The sequence below is a fragment of the Anas acuta genome, chromosome 2, assembly GCF_963932015.1.
Source record: "Anas acuta chromosome 2, bAnaAcu1.1, whole genome shotgun sequence".
Taxonomy (NCBI): Eukaryota; Metazoa; Chordata; class Aves; order Anseriformes; family Anatidae; genus Anas; species Anas acuta.
Genome location: NC_088980.1, coordinates 40,836,742 through 40,859,266, shown reverse-complemented (window position 1 = coordinate 40,859,266; position 22,525 = coordinate 40,836,742). Strand labels below are relative to the sequence as shown.

Sequence of the window (22,525 nt, the reverse complement as noted above, 5' to 3'; positions counted from 1 at the left end):
TTCTTATCTATCTTATACCTCCTCATACTTATCAAAAGCTTACTTTCTCCTCAGTTCTGTTTTTAAAATATCTTTAAAGAATGTCTTCATAGATTTTTTTTTCCTGCCACAATGCAGGTTAGTCTCAGCAGGAACCATTATTTACTCTGTTGTTTTTTTATAAGACACAAATCAGTGTTAAGCAAAGGTGATCTTCTGAGTAAAATAGTGGGCTCTGAGTTAGGTATGTTTTAATTGTGTAGGATATGTCTGTATCACTCCATTCTTTGCTATAAGAGAATAGATTTTAATGCATGTGTTATGCATGCATTATGCATGCATTATCCATGTGCTGTCCACACGCCCGAATCTATCATACAGTAGGGTAGAGACCCTCAGACATGCACATGGAGCCAGCCAGCAACTGGCCACTGCCCAAAGCTCATCCTGAACACTGTAGCCAATTTACTTTATCTCAACCTTGCTCAGGTTTTTATTTCTACCGCTTGTGCCCTCATTATCTCTAATTCAGGGATGTGTGAAACAGTGCGAAGCCACCTGCAAATTCCTTTCCCACAAATGCCCTTTTTTTTTTCAAAACTATTTAAAATTTGGGGATTTATTTTTCTGTTTAGTTCTCTGTCAGCAAAATATCTTCTTTTTGTTACAGATGTTGGAAGTAAAACTCCAGTAATGCTAGCCACCCCTTAACTTCATTGAGCAAAAGTTAAAATTGCTGCAGGAGTTTGATTTGTGATTCTTGGTGAATCAGTAGAAGCGGCTGTTATTTTGTACCCCATATTCTGTACAATTGATGAGAAATGTGAAACAATAGACTTGGTAATGCTGCAGAATACAAAGAAAAGCCAAGGGAAGCTAATCTAGGCAGCAATGAAACCACACTTCTCCATTCCCCATTTTATTGCTTATTTCAGTGAAAGGTTTTCCTACCTTTCCAATGACTTTCAATGTTTGTTTTAACCTGAACATTTTTCATGCAAGAAAATCATATGAACATGCTTACTTTTGTTTGCTTAAAAAAATTTGAGGTCCTGTCCTCAAAGTCAAACTTCTCTGAAAGAACGTGCCTCATGCTGAAATTAGTTCTCTCCCTTGAGACTCTAGTCAAATGTTTACCATTCTGAAGCACTCCCTTACAGCTGTTTCTGTTCATCAGCTTGAGGTCTCCTACTACTGTCTTACTAAACAGTTGCACAAGATTCCTCTGTGCCTCTATTACAAATTTCAGGTCATTCATTACCTCAGTTTTTCTGTACTGGCATCAGTCAGTCTGTTTGGTTCAGTTAGATCACCTTTTAAGTCAGTTCTGAAGTGTGATAGGAAGGAATTCTTAGTCAGAGTATTTCAGCAGAATATGTCTTGTCCTAGTAAAATATTTATTTTTGACAAGGTTGTAAAGCTTGACCAAGAACTCTGATCTCTGTATAAGAGAGACACAGACCTCCTCTTTGTAGTAGGAGGTGAAAGAAAGTAAGTACTCATAAGATTTTTTTATTTGCTCTCCAGATACTGGCTTCAAATATTTATCTTGGGTTAAAAATAGTGGGAGGAAATCCACAATATATTGCACCTGGGAGAAGCTAAATTGACAAGACAACATAATACGTCCTCAACCTATCTATGTTAGGTGTTTTTTCTAATAACTGTGTTCCACTTCGGAGAACTATTATTGTTTTTTTTGTTTTTGTTTTTTTTTTTTGTTTTTTACAACTGTTTGTAGTCCCATCAGCAGCAAACCTAAGCTAACAGTTTACTGTCATCAAAAGGGGTCAAATTGTTTCCCTTTCTTCTCTGTACTCTGTGTACATATACAGTAGCTAGATTAGGTTTTTGTTGCGTTGGTGTTGAATTGGTTTATGCTATAATGTGATAGCTGGCACACATTTATTGGGTTGATTACGACCTGCCTCTTTCATCATTAACAGTGTCAGAAAGTAACAGACTTTTTGAATCAGATATAACTCGCTTCACAATGGGGCAGGGTGATGAAAATTCATACTAGTTTCAGTGTTTATTTAGCATTTCTACTATTGATAAAATTCAGTCTAAATAGGAAAGAAATAAACGTTCGAACAAACAAAATTTTGTTCCACACTTCCAGTTCAGGCACTTCCAGATGGTGCCCCAGGCCTTCTATCAAATTCTCTGGCTACAATCCTCTTTGGACTTAAACTTTAAACCAGATACAAGAAGAACCCCAAACGTACAGTTAGAAGACAAACCTTTTTGAGATGAAATCATTTGGAAAATAAAGGCATGAAAAAGCTCACATGAAATTGTGAGCTTTCTGGAAAAAGAGACCTATTGGAGATCTATTACATCCTAACAATGGCTGTGGATTTACACGTGTAAAAGAAAGCTAACAATTACGGGGTATATTCTAAAATTCAGAAGCAATCTGAATCAGAATCACAAGTAAAGACTGAAACCGTACAGACTTCTATCAACTAAAGAAACAATCACAGAAAAGCTGTCCATTACCTAAACGAACAAAGCTAATCTGTATTTCATAGGACCTAGAAATCATTTTCTTAATACAAAGAAAATGGAACAATATCATCATTGAGTAACGTCAACTGACATTAATAAATGCACAGTGCAAATCCTACAAAGTGTGGCAAATGCATCTTAGAAAGATTCACATCGTAGGTTAAGAAAAAGTAATTGTTTTGTGTGAAGTGGGATTAGAGCCCATGGATACAATCATGATTAATAATAATAGCAAATGAAACATTCCAGAGTAGGAGAAACAACTAGTATTTGAAGGTATGTATCCAGTAGCCTTTTATTCCATAGTTATATCTGACTTCAAAAAGGTAACTTTTCTGACTTACCACTTCCAAAGTTTAAGTATATAAGTGAGTATTTCTTCCTCAGGGTCTGTTTTGCTGGGGTTCACAGCTAGGAGGTGAATACATCACCTTAGCCAAAAGTTCCTCTCCCTCTCACTCTCCCTCTCCCTTTTCCTTTTTCTTTTCCTCAATAATGGCGTTAGTTGAAATAGTTGGAAATATATCTGGAAAGGCTTCAAGCAAGGATAACCAGAGAGTCACCCTTTTCAAAGGATAAAGGCAGGAATTGTGACAGGCACTGTGAACATTTTATTTTCAGCTGTTGTGGTGCAGCGGAGGAAAAAATCCTATGCTGTCTTTCTGCCTGTCTTTCTGCCTATCTTTCTTTCATTTTCCACTGAGATGATGCCAGGAATTGCTTGTAAGCCATTTTGTTCCCCTTCTGCATTTGGGCAGTAGCTGTAAGGAAGTCCAGGTGACTGCTCAATTGTTACAAGACAGGTGGCAACATGGTTACATAGCTACAAGTTACTGCCCTGTGGCGGGAATGAAGACTGAATGACAAAAGAGTAACTGTAAAACCAAATTTTCTTTGTTATCTTATAACTTAATGTGCATTGACTTCCAACTTTGACTGCAGTATGACTACAGGAACTAACCTTATTTGATCCTTGTTTATAAGATTAAAAGCTATTAGAAAAATTCAAAGTGTTGTGTTTTTTTTTTCTTTCTTTCTTCATCAAGGGTGGTAGGCATGTCGATTACGTGGTGGATCAGGTTGTGGGCAAACTGATAGAAGTGGTGAAAAAGAAGAATAAAGCTGGAGTTTCAGTGAAACCATTTCAGGCAAGTGACATTGTACAAAAATGCCATATATAAAAATATATATTATTAAAGAAGAAGATGGTAATTTTATTAAGTAAATTGCTTTCTGTGTTTTCAACAGGTGAAGAATCATATATGGGTTTTTGTTAATTGCTTGATTGAAAACCCATCTTTTGATTCCCAAACAAAGGAAAACATGACACTGCAGCCTAAAAGTTTTGGGTCCAAGTGCCAGCTATCTGAGAAATTTTTTAAAGCAGTAAGTAAAGCTTATATCTTGTTTTCAGTGAAACAGGAATTCACAGACAGGATTATGTATATACATGTTAGGTAGCTGAAGATTAATTGGTGCATTATGGTACCCTAGTGATATTAGCATACAATGAAAATGGGATGGAGGAACTTTTGTTAATTATCTGGCCATAATAATGGAGGCTATGACTGTATTTTGATTCTTGCCCCAGATTTAAAAGTGAGTTTCAACAGAAGAGCTCATTTTTTGCAGATTCTGGCATTAATTTTAGTAAAATGAAATTGACTCTAGTAGTGAGGAGAATGGTGTTATTGCTAGTACTCTTGGCATCACAACTTAACTCCTTGTATTGTATTTTATTTCTTTAGTTTTGTGTTACTAATGGCATTCTTACAGACCTTACAGGAAAAATAACAATCTCATATTTATTATCCAGATTTTGTTTTATACATTGTATTTCTATCCATGTGTTTGGTTTACAGTATTTCTGGTTTCCTGCAAGTTTGAACGTTGATCTTCAGACATTAAATGTGCAGCAGAATATCTAACTGATGAGTGCTGTATTGCGAAGGATAATGAAAAGCCAAAGCTTGCATTGTTTTGCTCCACTTTTTGTTGTTTTGTTTTGTTTCTTAATGTGAATTCAAACCTAAAGCAGTTTTTGTTTAGAAGACATGCTATATGCTATCTTTGCTGCAGATGTATTTCTTGAAATGTACCAGTTTCTGAAGTGGTTGTGATAATAGTTGATACATAGACCCTTATTTTTAAATCCTTTTGGATCTTCCAATTATTTTCAGAATTTCCAAAGAAGCCTTAGATGTCCGTATTATATCCTGTAAGGTTAATTTTGCTGCCAAAGTCCAGGAAGCAGGAGTTTAGTACCTAAAATGTCTCAGCACATCAACCACACAACATAATACATCCTCATATTGAATCTTGGTCCACTTTTTCTCTTTCCTTAACACCAGTTATAGAAGGTAGACTAAAGAATCTGTGAGAGTGTTGTACTTTAGTTTTGTGTTCATGATGTGCTACACAGGTATGTGTTAATTCTTTGGCCTTTTACAGGTTGCATTTTTTTTTTTTATGTAAAAGATCAGTAGCTTAAAATTGAGAGATAAGAATCTACCATGTGAAGTTTTACTTTTCTCATCCACACTTCTGATCTGTTGCTTACAGGCCTCTAACTGTGGTATCATAGAGAGCATTTTGAATTGGGTCAAATTCAAGGCACAGACTCAGCTGAACAAAAAATGTTCATCAGTGAAACACAGTAAAATCAAGGGCATCCCAAAACTGGATGATGCTAATGATGCTGGTAAGAACACTTACTTTTAATATCTTTTAAGTGAGTAATGTAAGACTGCTAATGGCTGTTTATGTTCTCTTGCCTAAAAAATGGTATAGCTATAGCTGAAGGAATTTGAAGGAAAAAAATGGTTCCTTTTTACTTGATTGTAGGAAAAGGTTAACATTTTGTTCTGTTGGCATTTGGTATAGTTTGCTTACTAGACTTTCAGGAACATGCATCTGTCAAAGGAATACAAATTCCACAACCAAAACTGTCATTAAGAGGAAACATAATTAACCCTTTTGAGGCAAAATATGACATCTGAAGAACTGGATAACTGATAAAAAAAATAACTGAAAGAAAACTCAAACAAACAGAAAACACCCAAAAACTTGGATACCTGTTACTCAGATGTTTCTCTGCTGCCTAGATGTTCTTACATGGGCAGCAGGAACTATTTATCTCCCAGGAAGGCTTTTGCAGGTATTAGTTTACTGAAGGTCTGGAACATACCAGGTATCTCACGTTGGAGGCATTTCACATTCAGGTGTGGACACATGGGAAAGCAGAGAGACGTTCAGTTTGTAAATAAGGTGTGTTGTTGTATTCACACTCGGCCTGACATTCTGAAGTGCTATGTATACAGGCAGAAATGTTTTAGGTTGAAGGATTGTAAGTGATACATTTAGTAAAAAGTTTTTCAGTCCTTTCTTTTTAAAGACTGAAGGTACCATATGGGTCACCTGTTTGCTCTTGAAAATCCATAGGAAGTGTTTGTTCTTGTGCAGAAGAACTAAGCTAATACTATAATAAGGATTTCTAACATGAATTAAAAGCTGCTCTCATTGAGAAGGGAAGACAGAGCATGGTACAGAGGACTGACTCCTTAAATTTCACTGAGAATGTGCTGGTTGCTCTGCTCTTGAGAACTTGTCTTAATGAATTTTAGTTGGTGACTCCACCTGACTGAAAGCTTGAAGTTTCTCTTGAATTCTTTTAGTTTTTAGAGCTGTGTCCAGAAAAATACCAGAAAGGCACATTGTGCTTCCCTGAAATTAATCACTAATGATCACACAATTCCAGAAGACGGTGCACCTGGATGGCATTCAGATTTGTTTTCTGCAGTTCATTTGGGAAAGAGGCTAATATATATTCTAAAACGACACACTTATTTTTCTTGGTATTTGGATTGCACCTTCCTGATTGTACTGTAGCTATACCTTTTAACAGTGTGAATATAAATGTGATTCAGATTCAGTTAAGCTATATGTCTGAATGTAAGTTCTGAATGTAATAGGAAGAGGCAAATTGTTTTCTACATACCAGGTAGAGGCAAATCAAAGTACCTATTTTAAATGTCATTATCTTCAAAACTTTATTATTAACAATAGATAAAAGCCAACCAGCTTCAAAGTCTTTGCAGTCTTTCCTACCATTTGTCACTGATAAGACAGCAAAACTGCTTAATGAGCATTTGTACCCTTCAAAGAGAGTGGGTTCCATTTTTGAAACTGCTTATAAATTAAAATATATTCCAGTTGCAGTAAACAGAATATACATGTCATACCAGTTTTGAGCACACTCATATAACTCAGCTATACATAATGTATGTGTGTAATTTCCAGATAGCCTGTGAAATGGTAAAAGTGCAGAAGCAATTTGTTTTGGGGTGTTTTTTTTGTTGCTGTGGTTTTTTTTTGTGTCTATGTGCAGATTTGTCGGTGCCACTACGTAAGACATGCCATTGCATTTCATTTTGCTCTTTGCCACAGTGATCTGTAGCGTGTTGCTGAGGGCAAGGATACTCCTTCCTGTTGTGTAGTTCTAGTAGTATGGAGGGTCATCCCTAAAAGTAGAAATTCAGCCCATTGAAATCATCTGACATAGAGTTTAGGAAGAGCATTCGTGACGGATTCTGTCATATTCCTATTGTTTGAGTTGAAAAGCTGAGCTTTCTGTTTTGTTTTGTTTTTTTGCCTTGCTCCTACTTCTTCCTGAACTACAGGCGGCAAACATTCCTTGGACTGCACGCTAATCTTAACAGAAGGAGACTCCGCCAAATCTTTAGCTGTCTCTGGCTTAGGTGTTATTGGTCGAGACAGATACGGAGTATTCCCACTCAGGGGCAAAATTCTTAACGTTCGAGAAGCTTCTCACAAACAGGTAAGTAGTCTTCTCAATTCCTTTTAGCCAACAGGTAGATGTTTCATAATTTTTGATTTCTAGGGTTTTATCACAGTATTTTCATTTTTATTTTTTCATGAAAATGTAGTGGCTAGGGTTTCATAAAGGACCAGCTACTTTATAGCCTGTAGTAAAATCCTAAACTAGAAATACTAAGTGAAGTACTGAGATGATAAATATCATTTTTTCACAAACGCAAGGAGATTCTCCTTTGACTTATACTAACACTTTACACGAACACTTTACAAATTAAAAGCTTACATTCTCTCAATTGTCATGTAGTTTCATTGACTACCAACATGAAGCAGTATCACTATTACTAATTGCATTACTTCTGTTGCCCTCTATACTTTGTCTTTAGTAAGAGTATTGCAGTAAGAGTACTGCAGTAAGGGTATTGCAGTCTTGCAGATGCCTGTAGAAGTGATGAAAGAGAAGGCAGCTTTGTGAGATGACTTTTTGTTATATTCATCTTTCTGTGGAGTGCTGTGGTTGTGGAGAAGCAGTGATACAGTCTTGAGGATTTATACGTACAGAAGAATTTTTTCAGGTGTGAGGGCTACAAGGGGCTCAGGGATGAAGGAGTTATGAAGTTTGAGGTAGGGGTGCATTGAAAAAGTAGCTATAAACCTTAAAAAAAAGATTGGGATATTTCTGAATTTCTGGTTTTTATACTAACTGCTAAGGCAACTTTTTAATACAGATCATGGAAAATGCAGAAATCAACAACATCATCAAAATAGTTGGACTACAATACAAGAAAAGCTATGAAGATCCAGAATCTCTAAAAAGTTTGAGATACGGAAAAATTATGATCATGACAGATCAGGTTAGTCTGAAATTCACAACTTTATATATATACAGCATTTCTTGAAATGTGTTTTGCTGCAGTCTTAAAGTAGATTCCATTTTTGTGCATTATAATCTGCCTCTATGTTATGATAATATAGATGTATTCAGAGGGAATCCCTAATGTTTGAGATTTCTTTATGGGAATAATTTGTCTATACATTATTTTTGTTACTCCAAATGAACAACAGAACTTTGCTGCACTGTAACAGAGAAGCCAAAGTAATAAAAAAAAAAAAGTATAAACAAGAATGTTTTTGATTGCTCAAAAATTTGTTGAAAGTATAGAAGTGAACAGTAGATGAGGTAGTAATGCTAATCTGGCAGAAACTAGAACGAAGGCAATTATTTCTGTGTATTCTCATGAAGTATGTGTTTATTGTTCCGATTTGTAGAAGGTGAGGTAGCCTGTGCTTTAGATAATTGCGAAGGTTTGTTTGTTTGTTTCTCCTGGAAAGGTCAAATTATCAAGCATTTTAGCACCAATGAGAACCAATGGGCCAGGTTTGGCTTTCTTCCACAGAGATTCAGCTCCACGTTATCTGAGAGATGGACAGCTCTCCCAAACAAAGCATGCCATAGGCAAATAAACCTGTGACCTGCACCTGTGCACATGGTTTGGAAGAGTTCAATGTTAGCTCTGGGATAGGGTTGTTTACAAGTGGCTATTTGATACCCAGGTTCAGTTCAGAATCCAAATTAAAACCTAACTGTTCCCTTTTGTGTCAACAGATATGGTTTTAATGTATCGAGGCCAGTGCATTCTGTTTATCCTTGCAACTAGACTTTTTCATACATTGCCACTCTAGTTTTGGTGTTGGGATGGGGGTGAGTTTTTTGTTGTCTTAGTGTGATCTGACATTTTACGAGATTGCCTCATATTCATGTTCTGATTTAGGATCAGGATGGATCTCACATAAAAGGCTTGTTGATCAATTTTATTCATCACAATTGGCCATCACTGTTGAAACATGGTTTTCTGGAGGAGTTCATCACTCCCATTGTAAAGGTATGGGTCCTGTTAATGCAATTTTATTTATTATTTACAGTGCAACAGAAAAGTTAATTATTTTTGTTTTGTTTTGTTTTAAAGGCAAGCAAAAATAAGCAAGAACTTTCATTCTATAGTATTCCAGAATTTGATGAGTGGAAGAAACACATGGAAAATCATAAAGCATGGAAGATAAAGTACTACAAAGGTTTGTTTAAAACAAAGAAGTTAACCTTGTGAATATAAAAATAAATAATAAATAGATGTTACAAAGTTTTATTTATAGCTAATTTCATTACACTATCTTATCTTCTGCAATTATTTTATTTAAGGGGTAAAATATTAAAACTTATGTACAAAGGGTAAGATGTTAAAACATAAATTCCAAGTATGGAGTAACTGTTTTGTTTTGTTATACAGGTTTGGGTACCAGCACTGCTAAAGAAGCAAAGGAATATTTTGCTGACATGGAAAGACATCGGATCTTATTTCGATATGCTGGTCCTGAAGATGATGCTGCCATTACGCTGGTAAGAACTTATAAAAGGGATTCTCTGTGATACTTTCTAGTTTCCATTGTTCACTGAACATGAGGAAGTCCTAGCAGGTGAGATTTTTTTTTTGGCATGACTGAATAAAAAATACTTTCAGGGGAGAAAAAAGCTTTTGAAAAATGTTTCAAATTATGGAGTAAGACCCTTATCCGTGCTACAAAATTAATTCCACCTTCTGCTTAGTAGCTCTGATCAATTTTATGTGGTGTAGATATCAAGGAACAGTACATTCAAAGTTGCTTTTAAAGAGAGAACACACAAAAGAGTATTCTGAGTAAGGCAATAGAGCTCAAATTGATGGTGTTTTGCACCTACTTGGGTCCCGATTTTTGTTTATGAGCAAATTGCATCAGATAATAATACTTTATTCTTTGAAGATATGTCAGTGTGGCACGTGTGTATTCAGATATGTCCTGCACATTTGAATTTGAAATCTTGTAGGTAGTTGTGTTCAGGTGTTTTGAACAGATCAGACATAAACAGTCAGTACACCAGGAAATTATTTGTGTTTCACAAACTTGAGAAAGGAGAAAGAATGGAGTGTCTAGAATGAACTGTTTCCTCAAGATGTGTTTCACCTTTTACATAAGTTAATTTACTATTTCAGTTTTAGGTGTTATTAGAGAGAAAAATGGGAAAATGCACATATTCAGATATGAGCTCTCTCCTTATATAATAACTTTTTCTTTATATTGTAGATCCAGTAAAATGGTGTGTTTTTACTAACAGAAAAGGCTAGTAAGCAGTATGTACCTGTTCTCTTGAAGGAAAAAAAAACGCACAATGTGTCAGAAGTTATTTATACTTCTCATTTTCATTCTGCCAAAGATGCACTGAAACACAATCCTTGCATGTGGTTGCCCATCCTAGAAAAGTGTGTTCATCTAGATAGTAAAGGAGTCTGTAAGTTTGCATATCCATTAAGAGGAGAAGAAACCCTGAACAACCTGATCAAAAATCTATGTTCTACTTCTGCATATACACCACAATTATTGTTCAAGGAGAATTTGTAAGCTCTCCTCTAAAAGTTCCAGACAGACGGTCTTTCGGTTCAAGGGAAGGTAAAAGAGTTCAGTTGCAATTACAACCAAACAGATTGATGTCACTCTTGATGTCACATTTAGCCCTAAAGGCAGATTCTGTTCCTACTAAGAATTCTTCTTAGTGTCTTTCTGTTTATGCTGTGATCATTCTTCACTGACTGCTTCATCAGTACCATTACCAAGTACTGAGACACTATTGTGGAGTATCTAGTCTTCTGCTTTCCATTCTGTTGTTCATTTCCTTCACCATGTCTTCTGTTTCTCATAGTGTACATATAACTCTACAAGATATTCTAGGTTTGTATAAAGTTGGCCTGTTAATAGTGAATAGTTGACATGCAGGATGTTCTGTATTTATTTCAATGATGTCTAAGGCCATATTACCTGTTAAGGCTGATACTCACTATTGTCTAAAGTTATATCCTATCCATTCTGGATGAAATTAGTCATTTGTTACACAAGAAAGCTGTTAACAGAAGTTCCACCTGTATTCCTGTCCACATCTTCTCTGCTGACAGTTACAATTCCAGCCCCAAGTCACCACTGGGCATAGTGGGTCAAAGATTGTAGGGCCTACCAGGTCTCAGGATAGCTCTAATCAGGAAAACCAATAATTATTTCACTCAGTAAATTCTCAGTATTATGAAGAACTTTCTGCTAGGAAGTCTAGCAGTCTTAGAATAGCAGTTCTAAGTGAAGAAAGGAAAGGAAACAAAAAACATTCTATTTGAGCATAAATATTCAAGAGTAATTTTTATTGAAAATTTTTATTCTAATTTGTATGCTGATCCAGCTCTTGTTCATTTGTCACTGCAGTGTCTCTATAGGAAAAGTATAAATACATGGAAAAGAACTAGAATAAGACTGTAAGAATTAAGCCATGTTTTTACAAGAGCCTAATCTTAAGCCTACAGATGTCTGACATTGTAAATTGTTGAGCTTTATTGACAAAGGTAGTCAATCTGATACTAAACAGGGTGATATCACTTAGTCCCTTTCTCAGTAAGTTAATTAGGTTTACTATTTAATGTGAAATATTATGATCTCCAAGGAAATTAAGCTATTAATTGAGATCTTCTGGAGTGCTCCAGTCAGAGTCCTTAAAAAAAGACAGTGATTTCTGTTCTCTTATGCAGGAGAGTGGTGAAATCAGAACATGATGGAATCCATGTATTTTACTCTGTAATGAAAGAGGTAGTACCTCAACAACTCACAGAATTTTCCCAAATTAGTTGAAATTTTGCTTAAACCACATTTTTTATGCATTCCTCTGTTATTTCTTCTGGAGAAGAAACACACTGGAGGGGAACTCTGTTTCAGTAACAGGACAGACAGAACATTTGTGTCATTTTGTAGGGATAAGTTGTTGCTTTAAAATGACGTCTTGTATTCATAAAGACTAAGGCCCTCAGTCAGCTGGCGTAAATTCTCATTTAGTCTTTTCATAAAATGTCAGTTTTTTCAGGCTGTCAGTTTTCTTTGAGGACTAGAGCCAATCACTCAGGAATAGCTACACATTATTGACGTATGGTTGATAGTGCAAATAGGGCATGGAGAGGACAAGAGGAGTAGAGTATCTTTTATAATACCTGTGGTTAATTTTCTTGATGACAAATTAAACGATGAACCCAACCTTAGAATTATTTGTGGAGAGATCACAACAGCTTTAAACAAAGGACAACTCTGTTGTGAAGAGAAGAATAAGAATTATAACATTTGTCTAACTGCATACTGATCTCATGATAATCAGAGATGATCAGATGGGAGAGGTGTCAGTTAGAAAAACCCTCTGCAACAATGTCCAGTAGGCCATGAACCAGTACGGCTGCTTAAACATAAGCATTAATTACTTGGTTTATTTTGTCCAAATAAATATTATTATAGTGCAGTACATACCAAATTGTGACTAAAGTAACATGTATATTTACACAAACATGTACGTTCTGATACTGTAGTAAACCTGATTTTTTTCAGGCCTTCAGTAAAAAGAAGATTGATGACCGGAAAGAATGGTTAACAAACTTCATGGAGGACAGGAGACAGCGTCGGCTACATGGTCTTCCTGAGGTGAGTCCTAAATAATGGTAATGAATCTGATGGATGAGATCTAAACATACTGTAGATTTGTATTGAATGAATAATATATGTGTGGTTTTTTTTCAGCAATTTTTATATGGTACAGCAACAAAACATTTAACTTACAATGACTTCATTAACAAGGAGTTGATCCTTTTCTCAAATTCAGACAATGAGAGATCTATTCCTTCCCTTGTTGATGGTAAGCTGATAGTTCATTATGATTCATTGGAACATTCATTTTTATTGTTTTTTAAATCTGTGATTTATTTTGGAAGTCAATGTATTCAGATAGGGAATAGAAGACTTTTATATTTTTGTTTAGCATTCGTATGCTAAGAAGTTGCAATGTTTCTTCTGTATGGAAGCTTAAGCTGTTGCTTTGCAGCCTTTTACCTTAACCAGACCTCTTCCCTGGGACAGTACAAGTGCTTTGCTTCTAGTTAAACAGTCAGAGAAAACAAGTGTTTTAAGTGCTTATAATAATTGCAATTCAAATTGGGAGCTGAGGGTAGATGGTATAAGAGTTTTCTCCCTTCAGTTGTATACCACAAGCATTGTTTTAGTGGTTAATGAACCTTCCTGTAATCTTGCTAGGGTTCTGTCAGTCAGATTTGCCAACTCTCCCCTTGCAATAGCATGAGCATGAAAGGAAGCAGCTCACTACACACCACATGTATGTGCTTCATTTGTAAAACTATCTCCAGACATCATGAACAGAAATTTCTGCCTATATTGTAAATATGCATATACTTACTAAGACATGAAAAAAAGTTCTTGAGGTTTTGTGAGCAAACAAAAAAAAGCGTTTCTCCCCACTTTCCAATACACTTTTTATAGCAGAGGTGGCCAGCCTGCTTGACACTACAGACCCACACCAAAATATTCATGCAGCAAGTCTGTACAGAAATATAAGAAAATGAGAAAGGAACCTTAATATGTACACCTACTACACTGCAAATCCACATAAATAAAATGTATACATACTGTAATATAAACTGTGTGTTTATATATCTCTATATACATGTATACATTACACATTATGTACATAGTTGCCATCTGAGTCACTGCCAGTGTTAGCTGTAATTCTCCTTACTGGTCATGGGTCTGTGAACTGCTCAGAAGGTAGTAACCTGAGCAGTGATTTCTGTTCTTCAGTATCACAGGTGATATATAACAAGCTAGTCTGTTGGCAAAAAATCTCAAAAAATATGAAGAGGAAGAACGCTGTGACCATCTCTTCACAGTTTTCAATTACAACTTTCTTATTGGTGATTCTCCTGTGTAAAGGAAATCCTCTAGGTCTGTTCCTCTAAACAGATCTTTGCTATGTAAACATGATGCAGGTCCATTACAAAGAAAATTGAATTTTATGTATTTAAATGAAATGGAGATTGGAGTAATGTCTTTTTATCAATTTTTGCTCTTATGTTTGATGCATGTTATTAATGGAAATGTGTAGCAATACTGTAGTACAGTTCAGTAGTGTGAGTTAAAACACTGAATAGATCAATACATATATTTTAGTTTGCAGTGCTAGATAATACACAGAAAAATGATGCAATCCCTTCCACAAAGATGTTGTAATTAAAGTATACTCTAAGTGTACCTAAACAGTAAAAGTAAATCAGAAGATCAAAGAGTCTGGCCTCTTTCTTAAAACTTTAAAAAATCTAAAAGGGAGATAGATAACATATCTTTCTGTTGAATTTTAATGAGTAGTTGAGAACTTAACAGAAATATCAGAGTGCCTTAAAATATGCGTAAGCTACAATTACAGTTGTCACTGCTGAATTTGTGTTGATTCTAAGGAAAAATGTGTTCTAAGGAAAGAAACAACTCTTGATTTGCAGATGTATATTTAGGATAAATTTGATATTCATTAGAACGATATTGTATGCTGCACAGTAATGACTGGCTAAAAGGGTTGTTTCCACTTTTCTGGTAACTTTTTCAGTTTTGTTAGATAATCATTTCTTTTATTTTGAAAGAACTGAGATACTCATTTGTTATTTTGTTAGCGGTACAGTATGTATTTATTTCCATTTAAATTTTAAACTTCTTTCAAGAAACGAGAATAAGACAAAATTATTTCTTAAAAACCTGTGCTTGTGTATGTGTTGAAAATTGGATATTATTCTTAATAGGTTTAAAACCAGGGCAGCGCAAAGTTTTGTTTACTTGCTTTAAGAGAAATGATAAACGTGAAGTAAAGGTTGCTCAGCTGGCTGGTTCTGTTGCCGAAATGTCAGCTTATCACCATGGGGAGGTGAGTATGAAGAACAGAAAGTTGTGAGAATTTATAACCTATGTAAAATACTATGGAAATGTTTATTGTATTGAAATTGCAAACCTTTGGAATGAATCTACAAATCACAGGTTTACTTTTAAAGAATTTGAACTTAATTAGTATTTAAGTTATTTGAACTTAATCAGTATTTAGCTTAATAAGACAACATGTTTCCATTCTTTCCAAGTCTTTGTGCACAGTGGTATCCTGAGTAGTTTGTGGGTTGTGGAGAAATGGTGGATAACTAATTACATGGTACACTTCTTTCAGATTCTCAATTACAGAAACTAAGTACTAGGGCAATTTTTTGTCTTGAACTAGAAATAAAGTCTTTTAAGGTAAGAAGAAGAGATACTGTTCTTCAAAAACCTGATGCAGTTTTGGAACAAAGATTATTCTATCTCCTATTTTGTTATGTTTATCTGAAGTATTAGCAAGATTAACCATCTCTCTCTGTCCCCTCCTCTTTCCCTTTAAAAGTAATGAGTAGTAGTTTGTGCAGGAGAAAGTAAGCACAATCAATTTGTGCTGTTTTCATTCCTTCAGAGAAGGGCTTTAGAAACAATGGAGAAACTTACAGGGTTTTCAGGGTTTTCATAAGAATAGAATTTAAGGACAGGGAGACAACATGGCTGTAAAAGAGAAAGCACTATCTTTTGCCAGTAGCTCCTCTAAGAGGTTTTCTACGTTGCTTTCGTAGGGAGACTACTTTTTTGAAATTGGAGTCAAGTTAGTCACACAATTCCTGGGAATTTAAAATATATGTTACTAGTTGATTAGGAAAGAGTTTATTTCTCACATTTATTACTGTGAATATGTATTTTCTTGCAGCAAGCTTTAATGATGACTATTGTCAACTTGGCTCAGAACTTTGTTGGAAGTAACAATGTTAATCTGCTACAACCTATTGGTCAGTTTGGTACCAGGCTTCATGGTGGAAAGGATGCTGCCAGCCCTCGTTATATTTTCACCATGTTAAGGTAAATACAAATGTACAGCTAAACACATACTTCTGAAAAGCCTTGTTATCAAACTAATTATTTCACAACATTGCAGAGGGGTTTTTTGTGTGAGAGAAATTAGGAAGGACTGGAATATTTTGATGCATGTATGTGCTCAAATTCTGCCTTACATCTGTAAGCGTGTTTTTGCACCTAGATTGTTCTGCATATATTTTTTATGCATTAGAGTGCAGTGGGAATTGTAGCTTTTAAGGAATTAAACTTTGATTTGTAAGTAGGAAGGTTGAAAATGTAGATCACTTAGATCAATTGCCAATCTTAAATTGTGACTTCTTATAGAAGCACCTTTCAGTTTCTCTGTTCAGGGTGAAATCTACTAAGTTTTGCAAAGGAAAATGTATTGCCACCTGGTGATGAGTCCTTCAACTCAATGTTCTTTTGGAAGTTGAGAATGATTATTTTCCTTTCTGATGAGTGTCTTCATATCAAGCTAAATTACACATACACAGTTAATCATGAAGACCTTATTTAAGTGCTGATTTTTCACAGCCTTGAAATTATAATACCTTGAAATTCAATTTAACATGCAATGTGTGAGAATTTATGTTAATCGTAAGCTTTATACATTAGTATCAGGATTTATTCCCCTCTTATATATATTCTTTGTGTAGCAGCCTAGTTTTAGACATTCTCCTTTTCACATGAGGTGCTGGAAATTGTGTTCATCCAGGGCAATTTCCTACATGAGCAGAAGGAGTCACCACTGTAGGATTTTTTTTTTTCAGAAACTCAATGAACTTTTGCAAATACCTTCATACTGTGTTGCTTTATTATTGGGTGGGTGACTTACTGCCACATTGAACTGTGTGAATTCTGAATGCTTCAAAGAATGGTATTTCTGTTGATATTGAATGTTATCAATTATTAGTATATTGTGTACATGTATTACTGGGAAGGAAGCTAGTATCTGTTATTAATACGCTATTCCATTGAGAAGAACTTTTTTTTTCCCTCAGGAGGTATGTATGTTGTATTTTCAGCTTCAGAAAGGCAAAGAGAAAAGAAGACATACAAACAGATCATATCTCGACCCCCTGACTGTTAAAGCATTGTGCACTTTACTTACAGGACTCCAGTTAAACAGTTTTCTTCTTTTTCTTCTTTTTCTTTTTTAAAGCCCTTTAGCCAGGCTGCTTTTTCCATCAGTGGATGACAACTTGCTTAAATTCCTCTATGATGACAACCAGCGCGTAGAGCCTGAATGGTACATTCCCATCATTCCTATGGTTTTAGTAAATGGAGCTGAAGGAATTGGTACCGGATGGGCTTGCAAACTTCCAAACTATGATACCAGAGAGATTGTAAACAATGTCAGACGAATGCTGGATGGCTTAGATCCCCACCCTATGGTAAAAATAATAGTATATACTAGTATTTTATGTGCTTGCTAAACAAACCTGATTTAATACATAGAAAATGTGTTCATATCGCTCTGTGAATGATTGGAATATCTGGCTTGGATTGTCCCAGTAATTCTGAGTAGGAGCTTTACTTGACTGTTGGGATGTGGCTGGGGAAATTCAACTTGAAGCAAAAAAAGTGCAATTTGTTTTTTTCAAATTATTTTGGAGGACTTCTTTACTTTGGAGGTCCGTTGACTGCAAGACTTTGAAGTTTTAAGTTTTACGTGTAGTTATGCTGCATGGAAGTAAAAAATTGTGCCACTCTTTCCTTTCTGAGGTACAACTACTTATCTTCAGCCAAATACGTTTCCTCTGTCTTGTGCTTGAATTGTGCTTCTACATATTTGTGAGCATAGGAGAAGATATTGTTACTGTTCCAAGAAAAGCAGCAGTAGCTACTGCTCCTTTAGTTAAAACTTTACAAGAACTTCTTGGAGGTGGTATATACTTGAAAAAAACTTTGGACAGTGAGAATATTTGTGTGAACCCAGAATCTCTGTAATCAACAGCTGAAATACAAGCTATTTAACCTTTACTTTACAACTAATGGCTATTGGTACTTTGTGTTTAATAAGTCATAGAAGCAGAAACATCTCTACTTAGATCACAGTTCATTGCCTCTGAGCAAGTGTAAATTTTCATGACCTACTGAATTTCCTTTTGCAAATTCTTAGGAACAATAATTAGATTTTTTTAAATTAATGCAATCCATTGCCCTTCCTTTAGGACTCCTAGGCCTTCTGTGTAGTCTCACAGTCAATTGAAGCTTCACTGTGGTTGAAAGAGGCAGTTCTGCCTCCATCTAGCTCCTTTCTGTATGCTGGTATGTGTTTGTGGCTGCATGGTAAGCTGGATAAGGGAATCAATTCAGTTAAAAAAAAAAATAAAATAAATCCCCACCCTGTTAGCTAATTTTTAAACTGGATGGGTTCCACTATCTTTGCCAAACAGCACATGGATGAGAAAATGGCTAGGGGAGGTAACACTACTTCTCCACTTCTTTCAGTGCTGATGTAAAGCTATTGTGAGACTTGGTTGTTATTCTGCTTTCTGTCATGCCTTAGCTGCACTTGCAGTTTCCTGTAAAAACAAAACAAACAACAAAACAACAACAAAATCAGAAATTAAAAAAAAAGAAAAAAGAAAAGAAAAAGAAAAGCCACCTTACTGGATTCAGCTGCATCTTCTTAATCATGTATCTACTCTGTAGACTATAAGACACTCATTTCTGTCACTTGCATGTGTGTATTCTGTTTTTTTCCATAATATTTTTGCTATGACTTAAGATTTTCACAGACATGAGAGGCTGGTTGATGGATTAGAGCAATATAAAGTGATAGCTGTATGGTGTATGGGAAATAAATATTTTTTTAACATCTTCTTATAAGATTTCTTACCATTCCACTGTTTTGTTTTTGTTTGTTTGTTTTTTTTCAATTTCAGCTCCCAAACTACAAAAACTTCAAAGGAACCATTCAGGAACTCGGTCAAAACCAGTATGTAGTCAGTGGTGAAATATTTGTGGTGGACAGGAACACAGTAGAAATTACAGAGCTTCCTGTAAGAACATGGACCCAGGTAAGTAGCAGAGAAAGATACTTACATTAAAAAAAAAAAAAAAAAAAAAAAGCTTTATGTTAAATTACGTAATTCTACATAGATGACTTTTTTTACATACATGGAAGGAAACATGGTTTCATTCTTTTCTGTGCCTTTGTAGAAGATGTTTTTTTACTTGTGCCTTCTACTGTCCATACTACTATCTGCTTCTCCTGCTGAGTTAATATATTTCTCCTACCCTTTCTTTATTTCCCTTTCTTTATTTCCCTTTCTCTTTTGAGTAGACTTTCCTGTCCTTCTTGGATGCCTCTTAGTTTTTTTTTCTAGTTCTAGCCTTCATTTCACAAGTCATACTGGTTCTGTAAATTATCACTGGTATCAGATGTGATACACACAGAGTTGAAATCTTAGGTTGATTGTTAGGTTGGTTTAAGAAATTATGAATTTTAAGAAGTGTTTCAGTTTTTGCCTGTATTTTTTTTAATAGGTGTACAAAGAACAAGTTCTAGAACCCATGTTGAATGGAACTGAAAAAACTCCAGCATTAATTTCTGACTATAAGGAATACCACACTGACACAACTGTGAAATTTGTTGTGAAGATGACAGAAGAAAAACTTGCACAGGCAGAAGCTGCTGGACTGCACAAAGTTTTTAAGCTTCAAACAAGTCTTACTTGTAATTCTATGGTAACTTTTTTATGTTTGGCTATCAGAATCCTTACAGTTGCTTGTTGTAAACTCGAATGTTTTTTGTAATGGTTTTGGCATGAGACCAATTCTGTGCATGACTGAGCAAATCTCTCTTCATATTTTGCTGCTGCCAAGAAATAATTGTCAACTGTTTGAATTCATTCTTCCTGAAGATAATTCAAGTCTTGCTTTTTTGGTCACGTTGAGCCATGCCATTTGAATTTTGAAACTTCACTGGAACTGTCTGGGTATTGAACAGTACCGTGTATTTGAAATCATTTAAACAGTAGAAAAATTTATTACTGATGACAAATATTAATTCAATATGGATCAACAATCCCAATTTAGTCCTAATGGATCTTTCAAACCAAACTATACAGTCTCTGGGTAGTTAGTTTCCTATAACTGAAAACTTCCCATGCAGCTAGCCCAAAATGATTAATGTAAAGTTAATCATTCAAATAACTTTTCTGTATTATAATTAGGTTTGAGTTGTAAACTTGAGACAAGTTCCATTTTCAAAATTGCACTTTATGCAGGACCTGTAATAGGATATCTGATGTTTCCACCAACATAACTCCCAGTTTAGGTTGTAAGGTATAGAAAATTCTATCCTTCAGCTGCTGAAGACGTAATGGTAATATAAATTACTTTATACCGATTCATTTTGTTTGTCGCAAGATGGGAATAAGAATGTGAGTAAACACACGTGTATTTATTACAAGAGAGGCACTTGAATTGTAATACAATTTCTGTCTGAATATTCCTAATAATCTGTCTTCACTGACTGGAAAAAACAGAATTCTAGTCTTTGTATGGCAGGTACTACTTTCAAACATCATCACAAAGCAAAACTACCAATACTGTTACCATTATGGTAACACATAAAAGCTATGTGAAAATAGGTTTAAATTTAATTAAAGACCACGTGACTGGGAGATGATAAAGGCCTTGCTCAAACGATTTTGTAGATTATTTTAGAAAAGAGAATATGCCAAATAAATTGATAGTACTTCTCACAGTTTTGAACAACCATATGAACTACTGTAAAAATCTGTCTTCAAATTAATGTTTTAGCAGATTACAACAATTTTTTCACCTCAACCCTGTATTATCTGCTTTCTGTGTTTATGTAGGAATTCATCTATCCTAGTGTAAGCATCTTAAAAATTTAGATGCATACGTGAGCTAGTTCATTATTCATCCAATTCCCAAATAGATGCCTTAGACAGATGAATTGCTCTCTGGAGGGGCTTATTTCTTTCAGCTGACTATAGAGGGCGCCTAGGGTGATTAGTTCACCTCTAAATGTCTAAACTGGAGATGTCGGAAGTCAGGCAGGATTGATTCCACCAGTGTGTAAAAATGATTTCTTACTTTGTGCTTGAACTTGAAGGATTTCTGGAGTGTTTAAAGTGACAGTTTTCACAGCTGAATTTAGAGGTTATTAAAGATGCTCTTCAACTGTTACGTTAAATGGTTGTGAATCATCAAGTGATGCTGAGCTTGTGCTTTAGTATTTAGGTAAAATTAGACATTCAACTGAACTCAGGCATACTTCTCTATATCCCTGTTTCTCTGCTTGAAAGTATTACCATAAATCTCGTGTTAAATCTACGTCTTCAAAATAAAATCTATTCAGCTATGTGCTCTATAGTTCCACGGTAAGGTTTGAGCTCACAGTCTACAAAATTCTGCTCTTCATATGATGCATGTTTATGAGCAATAGAAATAAACTCTAACACAAAGCTTGAGTTATGCAGTCTCTCTCAAGCAGTATATTATGTATTTTATAGGTGCTATTTGATCATATGGGATGTTTAAAGAAGTATGAAACAGTGCAAGACATTTTGAAGGAGTTCTTTGATTTGCGATTACATTATTATAGTTTGCGCAAGGAATGGCTTGTGGGAATGTTGGGTGCAGAATCTACAAAACTTAACAACCAAGCTCGCTTCATTTTAGAGAAGATACAAGGAAAAATTACCATAGGTGAGTAAATACTCTCTAAAACATGAGTTAGAATTGATAACAGTAGGGGAAAATGTGGAATTTATTTAAAAATAGTAAAACATACTTGCATGTAAGATGCTTATTTTCAAGACATTTATTTATTTATTTTTGATTGTGTGTGTATCTTGTAGAGAATAGATCGAAAAGAGATTTGATTCAGATGTTGGTCCAGAGAGGTTATGAATCTGATCCAGTTAAAGCCTGGAAAGAAGCACAGGAAAAGGTAATGATCTGAAATCTCTGGATGCATTTGATGCTATTATTATAAATGATACTCATTTCTTCAGATGTTTGTTTTCTAGTAGTCTAACTTATGACACAGCCCTTGAAAAAGATTATTCATTACTCCTTCTCATTGGCTTCCATTCTAACAAATATAAACTCATATAGAAATATTGTTGCATAATATTGGTAATGCACATAGATAATTCTAAGACAAAAACTAGGTAAGAGTTGCAAATGAGAACACAGACGACTGAATTTTCTAATCAAAACTGGCAACTATACTTCTGACTGGATGATACGCTAAATGCTACATCAGTTATTCCAGATTTAAAACTGATATTTCCCATATTATTTGTCACATTATAGTAAACACAATTATTTATATAGAACCTATATAGAACCTACTAATCGGTTTTCTGGCATGAAACTTGAATATTGTAAAGCTATGACTCTTGAAGTT

General features: G+C 35.0%; 1 protein-coding gene across 1 annotated transcript in view; it reads left to right on the top strand.

Moving 5' to 3' along the window:
* The window catches only part of TOP2B (DNA topoisomerase II beta), a 62,488-nt gene that overhangs the window by 30,800 nt on the left and 9,163 nt on the right, over positions 1 to 22,525 (top strand). The window contains exons 9-25 of the mRNA XM_068674395.1: positions 3,537 to 3,638; positions 3,739 to 3,876; positions 5,053 to 5,191; positions 7,170 to 7,327; positions 8,052 to 8,177; positions 9,096 to 9,206; positions 9,291 to 9,396; positions 9,609 to 9,718; positions 12,760 to 12,852; positions 12,949 to 13,063; positions 15,009 to 15,130; positions 15,983 to 16,131; positions 17,291 to 17,522; positions 19,020 to 19,154; positions 19,624 to 19,824; positions 21,624 to 21,819; positions 21,972 to 22,063. Of these exons, the coding sequence (XP_068530496.1) occupies positions 3,537 to 3,638; positions 3,739 to 3,876; positions 5,053 to 5,191; positions 7,170 to 7,327; positions 8,052 to 8,177; positions 9,096 to 9,206; positions 9,291 to 9,396; positions 9,609 to 9,718; positions 12,760 to 12,852; positions 12,949 to 13,063; positions 15,009 to 15,130; positions 15,983 to 16,131; positions 17,291 to 17,522; positions 19,020 to 19,154; positions 19,624 to 19,824; positions 21,624 to 21,819; positions 21,972 to 22,063 (2,325 nt within the window). The remainder of the gene's footprint in view (positions 1 to 3,536; positions 3,639 to 3,738; positions 3,877 to 5,052; positions 5,192 to 7,169; positions 7,328 to 8,051; positions 8,178 to 9,095; positions 9,207 to 9,290; positions 9,397 to 9,608; positions 9,719 to 12,759; positions 12,853 to 12,948; positions 13,064 to 15,008; positions 15,131 to 15,982; positions 16,132 to 17,290; positions 17,523 to 19,019; positions 19,155 to 19,623; positions 19,825 to 21,623; positions 21,820 to 21,971; positions 22,064 to 22,525) is intronic.